General features: G+C 35.9%; 1 protein-coding gene across 35 annotated transcripts in view; it reads right to left on the reverse strand.

Annotated features, from left to right (window-relative positions):
• Window positions 1-18,087, reverse strand: part of PLEKHA5 (pleckstrin homology domain containing A5) — a 188,782-nt gene extending 170,695 nt beyond the window's left edge. For 5 of the 35 annotated variants that reach the window (XM_051961348.1, XM_051961347.1, XM_051961350.1 and 2 more), the window contains exons 1-3: window positions 16,631-16,907; window positions 16,355-16,434; window positions 13,229-13,286 (exon numbers count right to left, since the gene is read on the reverse strand). In XM_051961348.1, the coding sequence (XP_051817308.1) occupies window positions 13,229-13,286; window positions 16,355-16,434; window positions 16,631-16,722 (230 nt within the window). In that variant the 5' untranslated portion in view covers window positions 16,723-16,907. Of the gene's footprint in view, window positions 1-3,690; window positions 6,146-13,228; window positions 13,287-16,354; window positions 16,435-16,630 lie in introns of those variants that run through there. The other 30 variants (XM_051961353.1, XM_051961382.1, XM_051961357.1 and 27 more) reach the window with 20 other exon arrangements.
• Window positions 18,088-21,205: the final 3,118 nt, after the last annotated feature.

Consider the following 21,205-nt stretch of genomic DNA (forward strand, 5'->3'; position numbering starts at 1 on the left):
CTGAGCATACTAGGAAAAAAAAAGTAAATGATGAGTAAGTTATACCTCAAGTTCAAAAATTGGTGAATGCCAAACAGCCTGGTAATATTCAGAAGACATGCATAGCAAGAATTTTCTTATGTTTTTGTTTACATAAACAGAAAGACCCTCAACCTCATGTTATACATTACTTGTATAAATATATGCTTCAATACGGATTAGTTAATGACAGTAGTAATGTAAGGTGTTTTCATTTTAATGTTATAGCCTATTTTTAATTTTGTCTTAAGTATCACAAAACTACACTGGAATTTCACTAATTCTGTTCTCCACAGAGCAGAATTCAATTATGGATCTCTTCCAAGACAGTTTATATCAAAACATTTCATTATAAAATGGTAATATTTTATTTAAATTGTAGGGACAATGAGAGAACTAGAATGATGGAAGAGTTTAAGCTTTGTCACTGAATCCAGAATTTATTTAGTTGTAGAAATAGCAATGAATAAGATATGCCTGCTTCCTCCACTCTTGGGACTTCTTGCTACAAACCTCTATCTAATTTTTTTAACATTTGGTAAAATGCAAAGAGGATGAATGAAATTTTAGAATTCCAGACATTTGATTTTCTACTTTTTTAGGGAGTGGGAAGGGACAGTGTGATGTTTAGAGGTAGAAAAAAGGGGAGGAGGGCAAAGGAAACAGTAGAGGGAAAAATACTAAAAAGTAGAATGTTGGAAATTATAACTACAAGCTACAAGCATAGTAGTCAAAGTTAAAAATGGATTTTCACAAAGATTATATAAACATCTAGAAATTGAAAGCACTGGAGGAAAAAAAGCTCGAAGTAGAAAAATAAACCAAACAAAAATAATGACTCCTTGAAACAAAATACTAGAACTAAGTCAAAAGATAGAAATATGTAGGAAAATCTTATCTTAGTACAAAAGACCAGGAAAATAGGTCAAGAAAAAAAATTAAATAATTAGACTCCCTAAAAACAATAATATAAAAAAATCTGAATATTGTTTCAAGAAATCATAAATGAATAATGTCCAGATCTATTATAGGAAAAACAGGAAGAATCCACAATCATCTCCTGACAGAAACCCCAAAAGACAAAGTCACAAGAATTCCACAGTCCCAATGTAGAGTTTTCATATCAAAGAGCAGAAGTAGTAATTCAGATATGAAGAAACCACAGTCAATACACCACATAAAACTTGGCAGCCTCAACCTCAAATGAAAGATACTGAAATCTAATGTTTCAGAAGGCAAAAGGTTCAACAATGTCTTATGCTCAAAAAATATAAAATAAGAAAATAGAGCATAGTGCTACAAAGGAAAAAAAAATTGAGATTTAATAAAATAGAGGGCTTTCAAGAATTTTTTATTTAAAGATCAGAGCCAAGTAGGAACTTTAAATTAGAAATACAAGCATTAAGAGAAATTTTGCAAGATAAAACTTCTGACATTTGCAAACACTGTTGATGATAGTAGTGCTAGTATTTTAATTAGGGAAGGGAGAAAAGAATTAAGTGTCTCTCTTAAGAACAGTAATATCTTTTACTGTAAGAAATGCCAAAAGATATGATTTCAGAGAACTCTGAGAAAAGTTTTATGAATTGATGCTAAGTAAAGTTAGCAGAATCGGGACAATCTGTAGAACAATACTTAAAACAAAACAAAAAACTTTTAAAAAATCTAAGAACTGTGATCAAATGAGCAACTCTAGAACATTTATGATGAAGCAAGTTGGCCACTTCCGGGACTTAAGGTTAATAGTCAGACATGGCTACCATATGGGTTTGTTGTGTTTTGATCATGTTTATTTGTTCCAAAGGCTTTGTAACAAATAAAAAGTAAAAGAAATAAAAGAAAAGTGAAGAACTAAAAAAGTAAAACATCTGGTGATAGTATCCCTATATAAATACAATTTTAAACCATTGAATCAATACTGTAATTTGGATAACAAATGTTTCACTGTTTAGAATCTTTTGGAACCTAACATTACAAAATTAAAAATGAAAATGACCATTTCTTCCCAAAAGAATGTTCTGAAATTTTTAAAAACAAATTTTAACATTTTCATTAGTTCTAATTACTTAAATTTAAATTTGCTTTTTGAAAATCAGAGCTTTTTAGAAAAAAAAAGTTTTTCCCTATACATTGAGAAAAAAAATCACATTCACAATGGAGAATGAGCATTTACATAGTGCCTCCTATGTGGCACTTTCATTAATCTAATTTTCCCCCAATTTGACCTGTACAATCCTGTAAAATAGGTGCTGTTACTATCCCTATTTTACAGTTAACATAACTGAGGCAAACTACGGTTAAGTGATTTGCCCAAAATCACATCACTATGAAGTATTGGAGACTACATTTGAACTCAGATCTTCCTGTTTATATCCACTGCTCTACCAGCTGTCCCTGAGAATGTAGAAGGAACAAGGAACAGGAGAATGGCAAGGACAGAGCAAGTAACCTGCTTTTGAACTTGAAAAACTTTTTCAAAATATTACAGAGTATTTTTGTACTCAATCTAAAAATATGATTTCCTTTATAAATGTCTCTGACTTTCACATTACCTGATGTGGTGAAAATAAAGCCACCTACTAAACTGAAATGCTTACACAAGATAATAATGCCAAGTAAAACCCCCAGTTTCAGAAACTAGCTAGGAATTCAACTGCTGATTCATTCTAATCCCAGAAAGAGGAGTGGGAGGGGTTTGAATGTAAAAGTCATCCAAAAAAACCTTGCTAACCCTTGTGATCCAAAAGTCAATTAAGCACCAAGTTCCAAAGAGAAGTCTGCATAATATTACTGTCAAGAGGCAGTAACAGCTATAAAAAGACAAGATAATTAAGATATTACTCATTTCTTTTCAAAGAAAGTTATCTTCCCAAAAAGCAGATGTTTCTATCCTTGGGAAAAGGAGCTTTTCCATTTCTGTGCCTCAGTGACACATTAATTTTTTATATAAAAATATGTTAAATCAACATAAAATTAAAACACAAGGACTTTCAAAGATTGTGTTTACAATGACTTTGCATAAAGGGCAAGTAGGGGGAAGAGAAGCAATGGCAGATAAGGCATGGACTCTAAATTGCAAAACAAGTAAAACCAATTAAATGCATAGGAGTAAAGGCCACTCTCCATTTCTTGGGAAGTAGAAGGAAAAAATAAAGGAAAACTGATGGAATTAAAAGAGTACTGCTCAGAAAATAATTTTGCATTTGAATTCAAAGACCTTAGAGATTGTGTTTTTCAGTCTCTGCTGCAGAATAAAAGCAAAAACTTGAGTTAACAATTTATAACTGAATCTAAGAATGACTTGTAGATTTTTAGTTTTAAGAGCTGAAATATACAAATGATGCAATCTCATTAAGAGATGGAGTGCAACTAATAATGGCTGGAAGGAAATGTTATGGGCCTGGCATCTTATAAACCTAATCACAAGGACTTTTTAACTGAAAGAGTAAGAAGAAAGCTTTTTACATATATTCATCCAGTTATTTAACAGAAAGTAAGTACAATGAATTAAGAAGAACACAAATTGAAACAACCAGAAATTCATAGGAGACAAAATACAGGAAGGGAACCAGCTAAAATCATGGCCTCATATGTCTATATGAGGATTCATGAAAGAGCCTAGCATGAATAAAAACAATTGAACAACAAAAAAAAGAGGGAAGTAAAGCAAAATAAGACAATAAAAGGCAAGTGGAAACAAGAGTGTGGAAGATTTATGAGCTAGAATTTTATTCAATAGGAAATAAGAAGCCACAAGTTTTTGATTGACACAATCAGAATGGTTGGTACAATAGGAAGATTTCTTTGGTGATAACATCACCAAAGTTGTACTGGAGAGACATGAAGCCTATTAGAAAGCAATGTAAGTTATATGGGTGGGAGAAAGAGAGAGCAATACTGAGGAAAAATTTGATGCTGCAAAAAAAAAAAAAAAAATCAATAAAAGTTAATAAGAGCTTAACTGGGAGTTAGAGACAGTGAGCAAAAGTACATCCAGGTTAAGGCAAAAGCTACAGACTGCAGCCTCCACAGATCAGTTAGACTGAAGAGGTAATTAAACCAACAAGGACAGAAGTGGGCAAACATTTTTGGTAAGGGAATATTTGGAGTGAACAGTGAGAAAAGAAGAATGAAGACCTCTGACAAGTCTATATAAATAGTGTTAGAAAAGAAAGGGGGAAAAGATGACATTTTAAAAGCAGTTCAACTTTCTTTTGAATCTCCCTCACCTCAGGAACTTCACAGATTCCTCACTGTCCCTTATCCCATATAACCAATCAATTCTGAGTCTTGTCATTTCTATTCACATTTTTCACACCTATCTCCTTAGTTCACGCCCTGATCACCATACCTTAACTATCGCCATAGCTTCCTAATTGATCTATGTCTCAAATTTTCTCCTTCCAATACACCTGTCAATACAACAGCATTAAAGTGATGTTCCCAAAGCATAGTTCTGATCATGAATGACCATGTCACTCACCTATGCAATAAACTCCAACAGCAGACTATCATCTCCAGAATCAAGTACAAACTCCTTTGGCATTTGAACCCCTTCACATTCCCAGTAATGTATCTCTGATTCCATCTGACTCTACTGTTTTCCTTGTATTTATTTATTTTCTTATTTACATATGTAAATTTCTTGAGGTCAGAAGTTATTTCATTTTTGGTTTATGTCCCCAATAAGGTAGTTCAGTGCCTTTCACATAATGTTTAATTATGTCTTTCATCTTCATACACTCAAATAATCCCTATGCCTAGGATGCAAATCTCAATTTATCAGAAATCTTGCCTTTCTTGAAAGCTGCTGAGATAACTACTATTCACAAAGCCTTTTCTAATCCTCCAATTTATCCAATGCCCTGCTCCTCTACTCAAGTGTAAACACTTCTCCCTTTTTTCAGTCTCACAACATAGCACCGTGTTTGCACATAGTAAAAATGGTACTGAATAGTACTGAATAGTAAATATTTATTGTTGCTGAAATAATTGGCAGGGAGCTTTACCTAGCTAGACAGAAAACTTACATTAATCTGATGTGGAGCTTCATTAATCTGAAAGTTGACATCTTAGAACAATCTAAAATTAAAGAGGTATTTCTGCTTAATCTCAAAATCAGAAGTAGTATAGGAAATCCTGTGTGACTAGTTAGGCAAGTTTGTCTGTTCTCCTTGAAATAAGCTAGAACTTCTGATATAACAAAGACACACCCCATATGGGACTTGAGAAGTCTTTCTGATTTGTGATAAAATATCTTTTAATGAGCAATAAAAATTACTTAAAATCTTTTTTGAATGACCCAGTTTAAATTCTAGCAACACTCTACAATTCCCCATTGCCAAGATTATAACCTTTTTTTTTTATTTTATCTCCTCGCTCTAACTTCCTTTATTTTTTTTTTTCTTTTCTTTTTATCTGTATTCTTTAACCTATCTCCACTTTTACCTAACCCTACTGATAGCATTCAATAATCAAGAATCACCAACTTCTGACTTAGTAGAATAAGGTTTCAATAAAGATGTTTTAAAGACATCAGTATCCCTGGCACCCAACACGGTGTCTGATCAACAAGTGTTGATTAAGACAAAGCATTTTTGGAGGGAGTTTTTAAACTTCTATTCTATAAAATCTTACTATTAACAGCCTTACTAGTATATGCCATCTTTTCAACTACTAGTAATTAAAATGATCATCAGAACAGCAAAATGAAAGACACTATATAAAACTAATTTAAATTTTTATTTTTTATTTTTCCCTGTTACATGTAAAAACTTTTTTTTTGTGGTTATATATATACACAATCATTTTTTACATATTTCCATGTGATTCATATTGGGAGAGAAAAATCAGAACAAAAGAGAAAAATCACGAGAGGAAAAAAAGTGAAAATAGTATATACTGATCTACCTACATTCAGTCTCCACAATTTTCTCTCTGGATGCAGATAGCATTTTCCATCCGAAGTTTATTGGGATTACTTTGGATCACTGAAATGCTGAGAAGCAAGTCCATCATAGGTGATCATTGCACAATCCTGATGTTGCTGTATACAATGCTTTCTGGTTCTGCTTGCTTCACTCAGCATCAGTTCATGTAAATCCTCTCAGGTCTTTCTAAAATCAGCCTGTTCATCATTTTTTACAGAACAATAGTATTCCATTACTTTTATACACCATAACTTCACTATATTAAATTAGAGGAAAATTACCATTCCTAACACTAGGACTTCAGAACTAAAACAATTTGTATTTTTAAAGGCTCTAAAATAAAGACATTAAACTTCCCAGCGCAGCAAAAACAAATAAAAAAATGAAATCCAATTTTGATGTCAAATACAAACCCAGCTTTTAGTTTTGCATATATTTAATAGTTACCTATGTACAAAAGGCATACAGGACCATACAGGTAGATTTAGAATGACCTCAGAGGTCATGAAGTTCAACTTCATTTAATAGGTATGGAAAGTGAAAACAAATAAAACTCAAAGTAAACAATAGGCAAGTCCCTTCTGACTCCAAATCCTACTCTTTTGATACTATTCCAATTTTTCTAAAAAGTAAAAACTTTAATTTCCAACAGAATTATTTTTTCCCCTAAAACTGCAAAGAAAGCATTTTAAATATCTATACAGAATTTTCTATAATTTTAAAAATATATATTCGTACTTAAATTTAATGTGTATCCAAAGTATGTGTGGCATAATGGATGGAGTTACTCAACTGAAAGACCTGACTTCAAAAGTGACCTCAGATACCATGAGACCCATGGCAAATCATTTTTCTTCTCTCAGATTCAGTTTCCTCCTCTATAAAATAAGGATGATGATAATAATAGCACCTACTTCTCCAAGTTGTTGTGAAGATCAAATAAAATAATTAATACACTTTGCAAACCTTGAAGTGCTATGTAAATGCTAGCTGGCTATTATGTCATGGATAGTACTATTTGTCATTTATGGAACTACAAAAATAAAAAACACTGTCAGAATCAAAGAACACTAAACTGGAAGGAACCTCAGAGAGGAAGAAATTCTTCTTTTTTTGCTGAGGCAATTGGAGTTAAATGACTTGCCCAATGTCACACAGCTAGGAAGTGGTTAAGGTTAGATTTGAACTCAGGTCTTCCTGACTTCAGAGCAGGTGCTTTATCTACTGCATCACCTAGCTGTCCCCCAAGGAAGAAGTTCTAATTCAATCGGTATCTGACCAAGGAGTCCATGATATAAGCGAGATCACAAAGTTCCTTCCTCACAGCAACTTCCAAAGATAGCCCAGTTACATTGCTGATAAGCCCTATTTGCAAGGTTTTTCTTAATGGAAACCTAAATCCCACCCCCTTCTAATGGTAGATCCAAATTCTGGATGGCAGACTACAAGCCTAAAAATTCTAATCTTATTCCCTATTTCTTGACTGATAACAATGCTTGAAATACTTCAAAACAGACATCACAGCTCTCCAAAATTATCTCCATGTTAAACATTCCAAGATCCTTCAAATAATTCTTAAGATACGGTTTCCATTCTCTTTACCATGTTGGTCACTGTCCTCTGGAACCTCTCTAGTGTGTCATTGTCCTTTCACTTAAAGGATAAATACACTTTGCAGGCTATCTGTGCAAGCACATCTTTTTGTGAATCATAGATAAAATGTTAAACATTATGAGCCTAAACAAATCACCAAGGCACTATGAAAAACCTCTTTTCACACTAACATCAAACCATTAATGACTCTTCTTGAAGTATAATCACTCATCATAGGCAACTCTACTAGATGTATCTCATAAACGACAACTTCCTATCTTGTCTCCAAGAATAGTATTAATTTTCATCAAATGCTTTTTTAAAATCTAGACAAATTATATTTATAGTAGTCCCTTAGACTTGGACACACACACACACACATACACACACACACACACACACACACACACACACACACACCTATCAGAAAAGGAAATCAGATTAGTATAAGGACCTGTTTTTGAGAAAGTCATGTTGCTTTTGTGACTACTGCTTCTTTTTCGATATTCACTGTTTTTTTTTTTAATAGTTTTATACTCATTTTCTAACTGTTCTTCCTTCTATCCTTTTGTATATAACTTAAAAAAAAATATTCGAGATGGCTAATATGTTTATGTCTTGTCTCCCCCAACTAAGCTGTAAACTTGAGTCAAGGACTAATTATTTTATTACATCCAATAAAGTAATAGATCTGAAAGCATTCCAAGTAAGTATAAAATTCTGTATAAATGCAAATGCTATATAACATCATATTGATCTTTCCTAAAACACTTTATTATCCTTAAACTAGTGACAGGGTAGTGTGAAACCTAAGAATTAAATTGGATTATATTTCAGTATATTATATTGAAATGAAACCTTACATAAAAGTAAAATGCTATGCTATTATGATTTTGTAAAATTTTAACTTGATGCTAAAAAAGCAATTATTTGCATAGTGCTGAATTATTCTACCAACTGTTGTTCATTACAACTTATAAGAATACGCTTGAGATTTTGTTTTTAGTGCTCTACGTTAACTATGTCAAAGCCATGATGCACCAAAGGAGATTGGATGACACATCATGACACATTCAATGACCAGTCATTATAAGATGAATAAACTGCCTTTTTCACAAGTAAGCAGTATTTCTAAATGCTTTGTTAATTTCAAACATGATGGATTAGCTTCTACAACTTAAGCCAAGTCATATGGCCAAGAATAAGAATACAGAATATTTAAAGCTATACACCACACATTATGATCCTCTCTTACAATAAAAATTGCTATATAGATAATTTTCTTTTCTAAAGACACATGAAAGAAATTAAAAGTAAATAGTGCTTCACTGTGAGGAAAAAACTATATAAGCAGAATCTAAACTGTGTAGTAAAATAAAAAAGAGAGGGTATTAAAAAGCATTAACTTTCTTTGGTGAAATTCTTTAAAATGAAAGACATAGATTGTCTGCAATTATTATCTTTTTTTAAACTTCTTTAAAACTTGACACTCATTATTTAATGACTGCTTTTTCAGAGAGAGAATTCAACTGTCAAATCTACCTAACTGAACTATCATTTAGCCCACATTTCTTATTCACAAGGGTAATACATTTCTTTTCTAAAAAATTCAAGAAAAGTATATATAGGTGTACATGATGTGTGTGAACAGGCCACAACTTCTGGCCAAGGTACACCTTTGAAGAATAATGTGTCATCAAGACATCGGATGAGAGAAGATGGGCTAATACCATGCAAGAGAAAGGAATGACAGGGAGACAGTGCTACTGGTATCCAGCAATTAAAACAAAGCAAAGAGGGCTTCCAGCAAGCTGAATGGACAGCTTGCATAGATGAAATGCATCATTTGAAAGCATGCAATCTGCACCACTGGGAGAACTCCAATTGATGAGATCACAGATCCATTTGAGAACATCATCTAAAACATATCAAGAGTCAATATGGCACCACAAAAAGTTCTGTGTGAGCCTGGGTAAGGAATTTAAACAGTGTTCCTCAGACTCACTTGTAAAATGGGCAGTCAATGTACCTTAAGAAAAGGAATGAGTAATTCAGGTTGACTGAGCAAACATTATTAATTATTGTAATAATTATTAATATTCTAGGCACAATGGCCACCAAAAACCAGTTTGGTTAATTGGGAACAGATCATGCCATCCTAAATTTATTTTCCTTTTTTTCAACAGGGCTGCTAGGCAGGCAGGTAAGCAATGAAAGCATAAGATTGCTTATATACATTTATATAATGCTTTAATGCTCTGTGAAATGTTTTCTATATGTTACCCCCTTGATACTCAAAGCAACTTATTTTCATGTCAAGAACACCCTTATTATGCTTTCAGTTTGAATTTCAACTTTCCATTAGCAACTGTTGTTTTATAATTTCAAAACCAAAGAATATTCTCCATGGCAGAGAAAAATTCTCCAATATTGCAATATTGCATCATCAATATGGGTATTCCCTCCAACAACACAGATTACAAATCATCCCAGTCTGCTCATCAAGTCCACATCCTCCCAAAGGCTTGCAATTGCTTAGCCCCCCACTGGATAATCTGGAGGCCTTTTTATTATTCTCTTAATACTTGTAGAATAACAATGGAGTGTCCAATATATCCAACTATCTGATTCTTTTTGACTTGATGAACAATCGATTTCTTTTCAACATGTATTTTTCTGATGACATCTTCTGCATCTCTCCTTCTTTACTGTCTGTCAATTACCCCAGACATCTATCCTAATCTTTACATGTGCCTATTTGTTTTTGTGGTTTTTCTCCTAGTTGTTCATATATATATATTTGTGTATCAAAAGCCATCTTATTAGTTTCCTTTAGGATTTTTTCCACTTGTGAATATTTAAGCTATTATACTGTTGTATTCTTCTAACTTGGGATATGATGGGGGTTTTCTCCCTTTTCCTTTCAGACCCTATTTAATTAGATTGCAAGACTTCAGCAATACACTCTTAGAACTTGCCCGTGTTAAGGAACCATTAACCCAGACCAATTACAGTGTATCATTTCTGTAGTTTTGAGAGACAGTTCAGAAATTTAGAGAATAAAACACAATTGATCATGCAGAGAGTACTTTAAGCTTTCAAAAGCATCTTACATACATTTTATCTGAAATCAGAAGCATCTTACACATGTCTTATCTGAATTCAGAAATAATACTATGAAGCTGATACTGCAGATGTTATCATCATTTTACATATGAAGAAACAGCCTCAAAACGGAGAAATGACTTGCTTATGGCAATACAGAAAGCATTGCAGGCCAAGATTTTCATTTGGGCCTTGACTGATTGTTCTTTGCACTATACCAAAATGCATCTCTTCAAAGGGTTTTAACAAGTAAATTGCCAACTTAAAAAAAACAAACAAACCATAATTTCTTAAATATATCAGCAATAACTTTGTATTTTATGTAGCTATTTTAAATGTAAATCTTTAAAAAATTACAATAATGTTAGGATTTCTTGTATAGGTACCATTCATTAAAATTTCAGGTAGATGAACCTGAATTCAACTCCAGCTTCATACATTAAAACATCAATCTACTTCAGTTTTCTCAATAGCAAAATGGGTATAATAATAGTACAATTTCTCAGAGTAATTGTAAGGATTAAGTGAGATAATATTTACACAGTGCATAGTATAAAGTAGGAGCTTCATAAATGCTTATTTCATTCTTTTAATCCTATATGCCATCTGAGAACCTATTTGAATTCTGTCCTTGTCAATTATTACCTGTAAGAACAAGTTCCACACCCACCCCAAGCTCTCAGTTTCCTCATTCATAAAATGAAACAGATGAACTCGATGTTTGAGGTTTCTTCCAACACACCAAATCTATGATTTTATAATCCAAAATACATTGGTTTCTACCACTTAAATTTCTCCAGACAAATAATATATTCTTTCATCATATATTAAGATTCTCACTGAAAAATAGTACATAAAAGAAATTCACCATTCCTTTCCATGTCAACAAACCTGTTTTAATATTACCTAAAACCAGCACTAGGAAATAACATAGAAACTCTACACTACTAACTAGTATTACTTCTTGAGTCAATAATGATGAGACAGAAAATATCCCCTCCCACCATGAATTCATTTGTAATAGTAGCTCCCTAAATTTGTGAAAGGAGAGAAAATTCCAGAGCAAGACCAATTTATCAACCTGTTTGCTACCTTACTTCATTTTTCATCTCTTTCCCATCCATTCTTTTTTTTTTTCATTCCCATCCATCCTAACAAAAGCAAGCATTCTTAACAATTCACACAATAGATGCCATCCGACATACAATTATGTTTTGAAAAGTTCAGACACATAAAAGTAATAAGAGCTCTGCATATATGCCAAGTTACAGTACAATAAGAATAAACTTCATGAAATCACTATAGCAACATTACATAGCTAATTGCAAGTTCTCAACAAGATCTGCTGGTCATAGGAATCAACTTAAAACGAGGGCATGCTAGTAAGTTTGGTCTAAAATATAAAACAAAACAAAACAAAACAATAACAACAAAATACACCCAAACTTCAAGTTCTATTCATTTCAAGAATGACTAAATTCATAATTAACTAAAATTAGCTGAAATATTAAGAATTGAACAAAACAGTTTTAATGGCATGACTACTCACCTTTCCTTCTGAATCCTACTCTTTTTTTAAATAAAATGTCATGCAAAGAAACAATTCTCAGTCATTCAATTGTGCGAACTATTCAGGTAATTTCCTTCGCTAGGTTTTTTGGGGGGATGGAGAGGTTGGTTCAGAACAATGATTCACTGAAATAGGGAACTATTCCAACAGATAGTAACTACATGACCACCCAAATCAACAACTTTTCTATAACTTAAGTCTTATAGATGTGCTTGGGGATTTGACAGGTTAAATGATAGTAATTCAAGTTAAGAAAGGCTTGATGAGTTGAGTCACTTGCCCAAAGTCAAACACCCAGTATGTGTCAGAGAAAGGAAGGGCTCAAACTCAGGTCACCTCAGAATCAGAGCCTGATCCTCTATTCACTACATCAGAGTACAGAGAAAAACATTTAATAACAAAAATCAAGATATAATAGACTGAAAAATATATTAATATGCGGTTTTCTAAGGTCTGTAGAAAAGCGTAGGATGTCCTTTTCAATGAATTTAATAACAGTGAAATACACCATGCATGCTGCCTCTCACACAACCTTTACTCTCTTACTGGGCCTGTTTACTGCTCATCATTACCTTCAGAAGAAACCTGGGAAATAAATTCAAGTCGATTGCTTTTTCTTAAACAACACCACTGTTATCACTTGGGGGATGCATTATTTGTGGGATGAATGATCCACTCCCATAGATGCCCTCAGTGATATCAACAGAATATTAATAACAACTACTAAAGTTCTAAATGCAATGGTTTATACTTTAGATAGATGAAATATTTATATATTTTTTCTATCTGGAAGCCCTATTATTCAAGACAGTACTTGAACCATCACATTTTCTCAATAAGATGCCATTTGCTAATTTTATAGAATACCTCAAATGATCTTGTTTTGGTCAAATTCCAAATGAATAAATGATGAACAAAAAAATACCTTTTTGTAAATTTAAACATGTAATAAAGTACATTAATGATAATAAGCAAAACAACAATATGAAATGTCAAAAAAACAACAACTTACTTTATATAATATCTTGCTCCTTCAAAAGTATATGCTTCTTCCCAACCAGTAGGCAAATCTAAAACACACAGACAAAATTAATGTAATTTCAATTAGAAAAACAAATTCAAGTCAATATTAGTTTTCATATCAGCTTTTCTTATTAAGAGTATTTCTAAGCTGGAAAGATGTTTAATATTGAACATTAAAAATAATATTCTTCTTATTTGGTTATTTTTCAATACTTCAAGAACTAGAGTTTCATCCATTAAGAATAATGATTCTGATCACAACTCACCCATGCCTTTGTAGTTTGTCTTCATGAGTTGCTGTGGCCAAAAATATTCATCACCTAATGATCAAAATTCTGGTAACTAGCTTCTTCAAACTTAACTAGGCTGGCCCTCTTATGACACACAATTCATCAACATATAATAGATTGACATTATATAATCAGACTCCAATTTGACTATTAATTTAGTTATTAGTTTAAACAAAGTACTGCATCTGTTTCATTAACTAGAAAACTAATCACAGATCAAAGCTAATTATCTACACCAATTATTCCTAAGATTTAGGTAGGAAAGGGAATGACAGAAAAGGAACTCACCCAAATAGCAATAGCCATTTACTGAAATGGCTTAGAAAAAAAGTTCCCACCAAATCCTACATACCACCTTCCTCTTGGGTATATTAATCTCTACTTTTCTTATTTAGGACATAACCTTAAGTACTGTTTTAAATAAAAGAAAGAACTTTTTGAGTAGTATATTTAAAGATAAAGAAATCTGACACTGCATAAATTTAAAAATGTATATTTCCTGGTTTTGACTTTTCCAGAGATGTAGAGTTCCAAGATGAAGACATTCCTAATATACCTTAAACATATGTCAGGCAAACTACTGAAACATGATGTATTACATGCTATTTGTTAATAACATTTGGTTAGGTTTACTTATAATCTCTTCTTGACAAAAGAGACTGATTTGAGTCTAAAGTCAGTCAAGGAAAAGAAAATGACATATTGAGAAAAAATTAAAATAGATGTCCTACAATAGTGGAACAGATTTTTTACTATACATGGATATAATTGGATCTGCTAGATATGACAAGGGGGGGAACAGACATAACTTTTATTATGATTATGTATTTTTGCCCTTCATACACGGTCTATTCCTATTTGCTGTTCCTGTACACAACATTTCAACTACCACTTTAGTATCTTTGCAAATAGAGATCTCCTTCCATACCAAAATTACTTGAACTCACCTTTAGCATTTAGAACCCCTAGCTTCTCAGCTACATAAATAATAAAAGGTTTTCCCTAGTTTCACCCAGTTTTATCTAGCATACTTTCCCACAAAATATATACTCCAAAATCAGTCTGTATATATCTTCAATGTATTTTTAATTGTTTTTTTTCCATTGCTTCCTACCCAATAAAATGTAAACCTCTTGAATTCATGGACTGTTTTTGCCCCTGTCTTGATATCCCCATCACCTGACACATAGTGAGTACTTAACTGCTGAATTCAGCAGAATAATCAAAACAAATCTCCAAAAGTAGAATCCCACTTTATTTAGGTGCTTTTCCTTTAAAGATCATACTATATTGTGTTTTATTAAATGAATTTCTTGATATCCAAAAAAGCAGAGGCACAAAATGTTTGTACACTGAAAGACAATGTAAGATACCCAAAAGTCACAGGCCATCAGGGTCTTAAGAGTATTAGTCAGAAAACCCTAAAAATGCAACCCCATTATGGCTATTACTAAATTTTCCTTTTTTTCTATTCTCTTCCTCCTCCACCTTTCTGCAAATTTAGTGAGATTAGTCACTAAACTGAACACATTTCTTAAACGTTCTTGGCGACTTATTTCAAATAATGAGAACTAATAAAAAACTAGTGGAGGATAGCAAACTAAATCGTCTCCCACCTACAGCACACATTGTTCAAGCTTTTGGAACTCTCTTATGATGGAGCCAGAGAGAAAACATGCAACATTTTCTAAGACAAACAAGTTTCACTAATGTAAACAAAGAATGACAAAGGGAAGCTGAAGCAGCATTTTTGCTACAGTTCCCCCATTTAACTTAGACTTTACTATTTAAACAAACCTCTTCCATGGATACATCCCCGAGCCCCCAGCATCCCCCCAAAGCGAGAGCTTGCCCACTTGTACTGTCGAGTTTCCAGAGTAACGTCTGCTACCTCTGTGCCACTGCTGGGGAATTTCAATCTAGATCTCCAGCATCTGCAGCTTGCAAAAATCCTCCTCCAGCTCCAGAGACTCACTCCTGGGAGGAGGAGGCAACAGCAGAGGTAGGAGAGAAATGGGCACGCTTTTCTCAGCTATTCTGTCGCAGAAAAAAGCACAACCTCCCTCAATTCCTCTCCTCCCCCTTATCTGCAATCACCTATGCCTAAATCCCACCTTTAAAAAGCAGATGGCATAACAACAGCTTGGGAGGCAAAGAGTATGAACCCATTACCTGGGTTAAGGGACACAGAAAGGACTTACTAAAATGTTGGTCTAATAATGAGTGAGAAAGGGGACTCGACGGGTATGGTAGTTTGTCAGCCAGACGCAGGGTCAGGGTTCTAGGAGAAGTTGGGTTCGGAACGGCTCTGGCTCCGTGAGGGACGCTGAACACCAAGGCGGGGATGGGAGGCAGGGGGTCCATGCAGGGATAGGGACAGGGATAGGTCTGAAGGAGAGTCTCCTTCGCAAGCACTGACAAGAGGATAGGGGGCAGCAGTTAGAAGAGGTTGGGGGTGGGGGAAGGAGATTGGTGGCGATGCTCAGGGGCTTCAGATCCTAAGAGTGGACAGATAATCGGGTGGCGCTGCGCCAAGAGGGGCACGCACCAAGTTCGGGGCACCTCTCGGATAGCTCCTCAAACTGTAGGAGGATGGGGTTTTCACCAGATCTTGCCATCCCGTGGGGGAGTGGCCGTAGCTCCCGTGCAGGTGGCTTAATAAACCCGGGGCGGGGACGGGGACGAGATTGGGGTACAGCTTTCTGGGAGGCGCGGGACGGAAAGAGGAGCATACATGCATATGCACATACACACACACGCACATGCACATGCACACGCACACGCAGTCTGGGCTAGGAAAAAGGGGGTCAGGATTGAACAGTTACCTGGGCTCTGCCTCCGATGCCCGGTGACCACGGCCTCTCCCGTGACGGGGTGCAGCCAGGTGGTGCTCTTCGCCTCCTCACTGCAGGAAGGGAGACAGACGGGAAAGTGAGAGGGGCAATAGGAGGGAGGGGAAGGGCGCTCGCTGCAGGGGGGCCGCTCGTTTTCCTGCCTTTTCCCCCTCCGCTCCTTGCCTCTTCTTCCTTTCCAGCCCCCCTCCGTCTCCCTCCTGTGCCCACCCACCCCTCCGCCTCCTCCAGCCTTCCCGGGCTCTTTACTTGATGAAAAACACGCGGCCGCCTTTGGTGATCCCGTAAGTCCAGGTCGGGGGCAAGGAGCAGATCCACTCCAGGTTCAGATCCGCCGCCATGTCTGATCCCGAGCTGCCGCCGCCGCCGCCGCCGCCGCCACCGCCACCTCCTTCTCCTGCGGCCCGTAGCGCAGGCGAAGGAGGGAAGGAAGAGGAAAGAGGGAGGGAGACCCAAAGGGAGCGAGCACGGCCACGAGGCGCGCCCCCGGCACGCCGCCCCCTCCCGCTCCTCCTCCAGCACCGCGCCCGGGAGCGGGGCCGGCGCTCCAGCTGGGGCTGGGCTGCGGCGGAGTCCGGACCCCGGGCTGGGGCGAGTCACCGCCCCCTGACGTTTCCCGTCTAGCGCCGAGGCCCTCCTGCCCACCCACCCCCCGGCCTTTTCCGGGGGAGGGGCGCAAGCCCGGCAGCCGCGCCCCCAGCTTGTCCACACCTCCTCCCTCCCACTCGGAATGTTCCGGGATCTACTAGGGAAAGGAAAAAAAAAGCTCCATCCTGGATCCCTGGTCCCGGGCTCTGTCCTTTGGCTTCTTAACCCTGGTGACTGGAAAGAAAGCAAGCCTAAGCTGTCTGAGGCTTTGCTATTTAAAACCAATCCCCCAAATCACTTTGGAGAACCCGATATTAATAGTTATTGGAAGGCCAAGGATTTTTTTCTTGGTTAAGTACAGCTTTTTTTGTTTTGTTTTGTTTTAAAAGCCAGGAAAGCTTTGTATGTCTGTGCCAGATAATCAAAGGCTAGGTTAGCAATTGAAATCTATGAAAAGATGCGTAGTCTTGAGACTTAGAAAACAAGTTTCTCCTTGTCTTTCCTTAAAACCTCCTTACCTGGTATACTTTTTAAAATGGAATTTCCTTCTTTCCCAACACCACAATGATTTACTCTTTTTGTCTCTGCCTATCCAGGGAACAATATTTGCAATTACCTGAGCTTCTTTGTCCCAAACCGGAGATGAGTCATTGCAAACTGCTGCTCAGGGTTCAATAATGGTAGTACGATTTGATAGAGGACAGGTTTCTTACGATTACTTCAGGGTACCTCAGAAATATTTTTTCTTATTCTTCACAATAACTAAAGGACGTGGATCATTTTACCTCGATTTAAAGAAACTAGGACAAAAGCAGGTTACATGGCTTGGCCAGAGTCACATCCAGCCCATGAGATGGAGCTCGAATGAAATCACGTGTTGCGTGCTTTTTCATCTATGCCCTAATCCTTGTAATTTATGGTTCAGGATCTCAGCTCTGGGCTCATAAAGACCAAATTCAATCTTCGAGCCTTCTCTATAACAATAGTCTATAATACTTAGCCCCTGTCTTGGGTAACCCTTGGGAACATGAGAAATTTGGCTCCTGTTTCTCAAAAGACACCACTTTCCGAGCTCTTTCTCCCTTCTGTTGTCAGGATACTAACAATCTTAACAAAGAACATGTTTATTAAAGAACCAAATAATAACAACAGATAATGTTTACAAGCTCTTCTTTTTCCGGAAGTTCTTTCTCGAAACCCTAGCGTCTTCTCTCCCCAGAACTTAGCCGAATCCCACTTGTTCACAATCTAGCACTTAAATGTTAAAGCTTCAATTTGATGACAGGTTTTTCTTGATGTGCTTTGCCTACTTGTTTCTGGGGTTCTTCAGCTTGTTCCTTTCTGAGGATCATGTCTCTTCTGTACAGTCAGCATCAGTTCTATGTCAGCAATCTAACTAATCCTAGCAGGCTCTTGCTCCCCAGGGCTTCTCCTCCAGCAGTGCAGTTAATTTTGCCTGCTGGTTCCTTCTCCTCGTGGGCAAAAAACCTTCACTGAGCACCCTGGAGCTCCATTTCTCTCCGGGAGCCAATTGGTAGAAGAAATATGGTTTACAAATGGGAGACAGAGCAACAACTTCTTTAATGATTCAGGGAAGAAACATTCTCCACAACCTTCCAGCATTTCTTTTCATAGGTATGAAAGGGGAATCCTCAGCTGCTCAGTGGGGAAAACTCATGCATCAGCCCCATTAGGAAGTTTACTTTGCTCATTCTACTACCTATTAGGAGAAACTCTTTCTACATTCCTTACATTCATAAGACTATTATATCTGTAGCAGAAAAGAATCCATCCTTTCCAATCATTGTTATAGATATCTATCCACTTCTGGACAGAATGGGAGGAGGGAAACACATATATTTTAATCCCCTCCCCCTTTTTTGTCCTCTGAATTTTCTTCTTTCATTTTACTATTTTCTCTTAGAGCAATTGCTTTTCAAAATTTCATCTCCAGACTAGTCCATGGAAGAGAGAGAGAGGAATGGTTCTTTTCATTCATCAATCAAACAATATTAAGTGCCTATATGGGCTATGCCTTAGGGAAACAAAAAGAAGCAAAAGGCAATTCCCACATTCAAGGAATTTACAATCTAAAGTGGTGGGAAGGGGGAAGGGACACACAACATGCAAACAAATATTTACAAAGCAAGCTACATAAAGGATAGATAGAAAAATAATTACATGAAAAAAAGCCACAGGAAGTTAAAGGAGCCTGGGAAGGCTTCCTCCAGAAAGTGGGAATCAATAAATTGAAGAAATATTAAAGTATGGTGGAAAGTGAGTCAAAAGTCATGGGTTTGAATATTGGCTCTGCCACTAATTAAATACATGACTTTAGGCAAATCATTTATCCACTCTAGAATTCAGTTTCTTCATTAAAAAAAAAAGGGGGGGGGGGAAATAGATCTGGATATAGCATAGAAGGAGAAGAGAAGAGTAGTGGTAGCTGCTAATTCTCTTCTCAGAGGTACTGAGGTGGCTGTTTGTTAGCCTGATAAGAAAGGGATATTTTCTTCCTGAGGAATTAAACCAAAATATGTTAAAGAACCCCTCAAGACTTATCAAAAAAAAAATAACAACAGCCTATATCTCCTTAAAACTGATAAGAATGTATTTTTCAAATACCTTGCAAATCTGATCAAAAAAGGGCAATTTAATTAATAAGGATAAGGAAAATACTAGATTGTCTATATATCCCCAAGTTTGATGCTAGAGAGGAGCCACCCCCCAAAAAAATTTCTGAAGCATTAACCTAGAAATTCATAGGACAATATCCAAGAAAGGAGCCAGTAGTAATAACCATGGCTTCAAGTGTGTCTATATGCAAATATCCAAAGTTTAGGCAATAACCATGAGGAACTAAAGGACATAATGAAAGAGAAAGGAGAGAAGACAGAATTTGACTTCAATACAGGAAGACTTGGTGGAATGAAACCCATGACTGGATTGTGACTCTGGATGAATATACTTTATTTAAAAGAAAAAGGATAAATAAAAGAGGAGGGGAAGTTAACATGTAAGGAAATTCAGGAGCCAAGAGGAGGTGGAGGAGAGGATGGCGCATAAGAGATTCTGAATGAATTTCAATGGAGGCAGAAACAGAAATGATTTTATCATTGGACAGAAAGAAGAAATTGATCAGGAGTTTGTGAAACAAATCATAAACCTGGAATAATATAACAGTGACAGAAGACTTTAATTATCTAGAAAGCTGGAGGTCTCTCTTTGTCAAAGGCAGAGCACCTAATAATTTTTAAGCTTGTCTTAACTAGTTTCATCCTTCAAAAGGCCGAAGAACCAATGAGGGGAAATTCTATTCTAGATCTGATTGACCTTAATAGAGGGATTGAGATATGAATGATGGGAATCTGGAAATATTACCATTTTCTCCTAGAATTTCTGCTAGAGACAAAGAGGAAATATGGACATATCCTGACCTGAAATTTGAGAAAAGTAGGTTTCAGGGAGTTCAGAGGAGATAGGATCCCATAACCAAAATGCTCCAGGTAAAGTCAGACCAGTAGAAATGAGGGATGCTCAAGAAAAAAATTCTGAAGACACAAAGGAAAACTATTCCACCAGAAGGACCTGAATTCAAATCTGATCTCAGTAACTTACTAGCTGTGTCAACCTTGGCAAATCACTTACCCCCAAATTAGCTCAGGAAAAAAAAAAATTATATATATATATCACTTACCACCAAATTGGCTCAGAAAATATATATATATATATATATATATATATATAAATGGAGTGTTCTAATCCCTCTTTTTCCTTCTTCACTGGAATTTTTTTTTTTTGAGGCAATTGGGTTTAAGTGACTTTCCCAAGGTCACACAGCTAGGAAATGTTAAATGTCTGAGACCAGATTTGAACTTAGATCTTCCTGACTTTAGGGCTGGTGCTCTATCCACTGTACTATCTAGCTGCCCCTGTCTTATATTTTTAAGAGAAATGTATAGAAGGTGGAAATCAAAGTTGAGTTAGCAGAATGATTATGAGGGTGTAGCAGGATACTTCAGATATTTAGCTAAGGATGGCAAGTGAAGATAAAGATAACACAAAGGGATTTTTAAAAAGTTAAATTAGAATAAAAATAAGTATCAAAGATGGATGGAATAGAACTTTTATTAGAATAAATGATTTGTCATGAATGATCCTTTATTAAGTGCCTACTACAGATGAGTTTTAGGAAAGCAATTTCTAGTTCCAAGTGATGTGTTTAGGGTTCAGTCA

This window comes from Antechinus flavipes, chromosome 5, assembly GCF_016432865.1.
Source record: "Antechinus flavipes isolate AdamAnt ecotype Samford, QLD, Australia chromosome 5, AdamAnt_v2, whole genome shotgun sequence".
NCBI classification, from domain to species: Eukaryota; Metazoa; Chordata; class Mammalia; order Dasyuromorphia; family Dasyuridae; genus Antechinus; species Antechinus flavipes.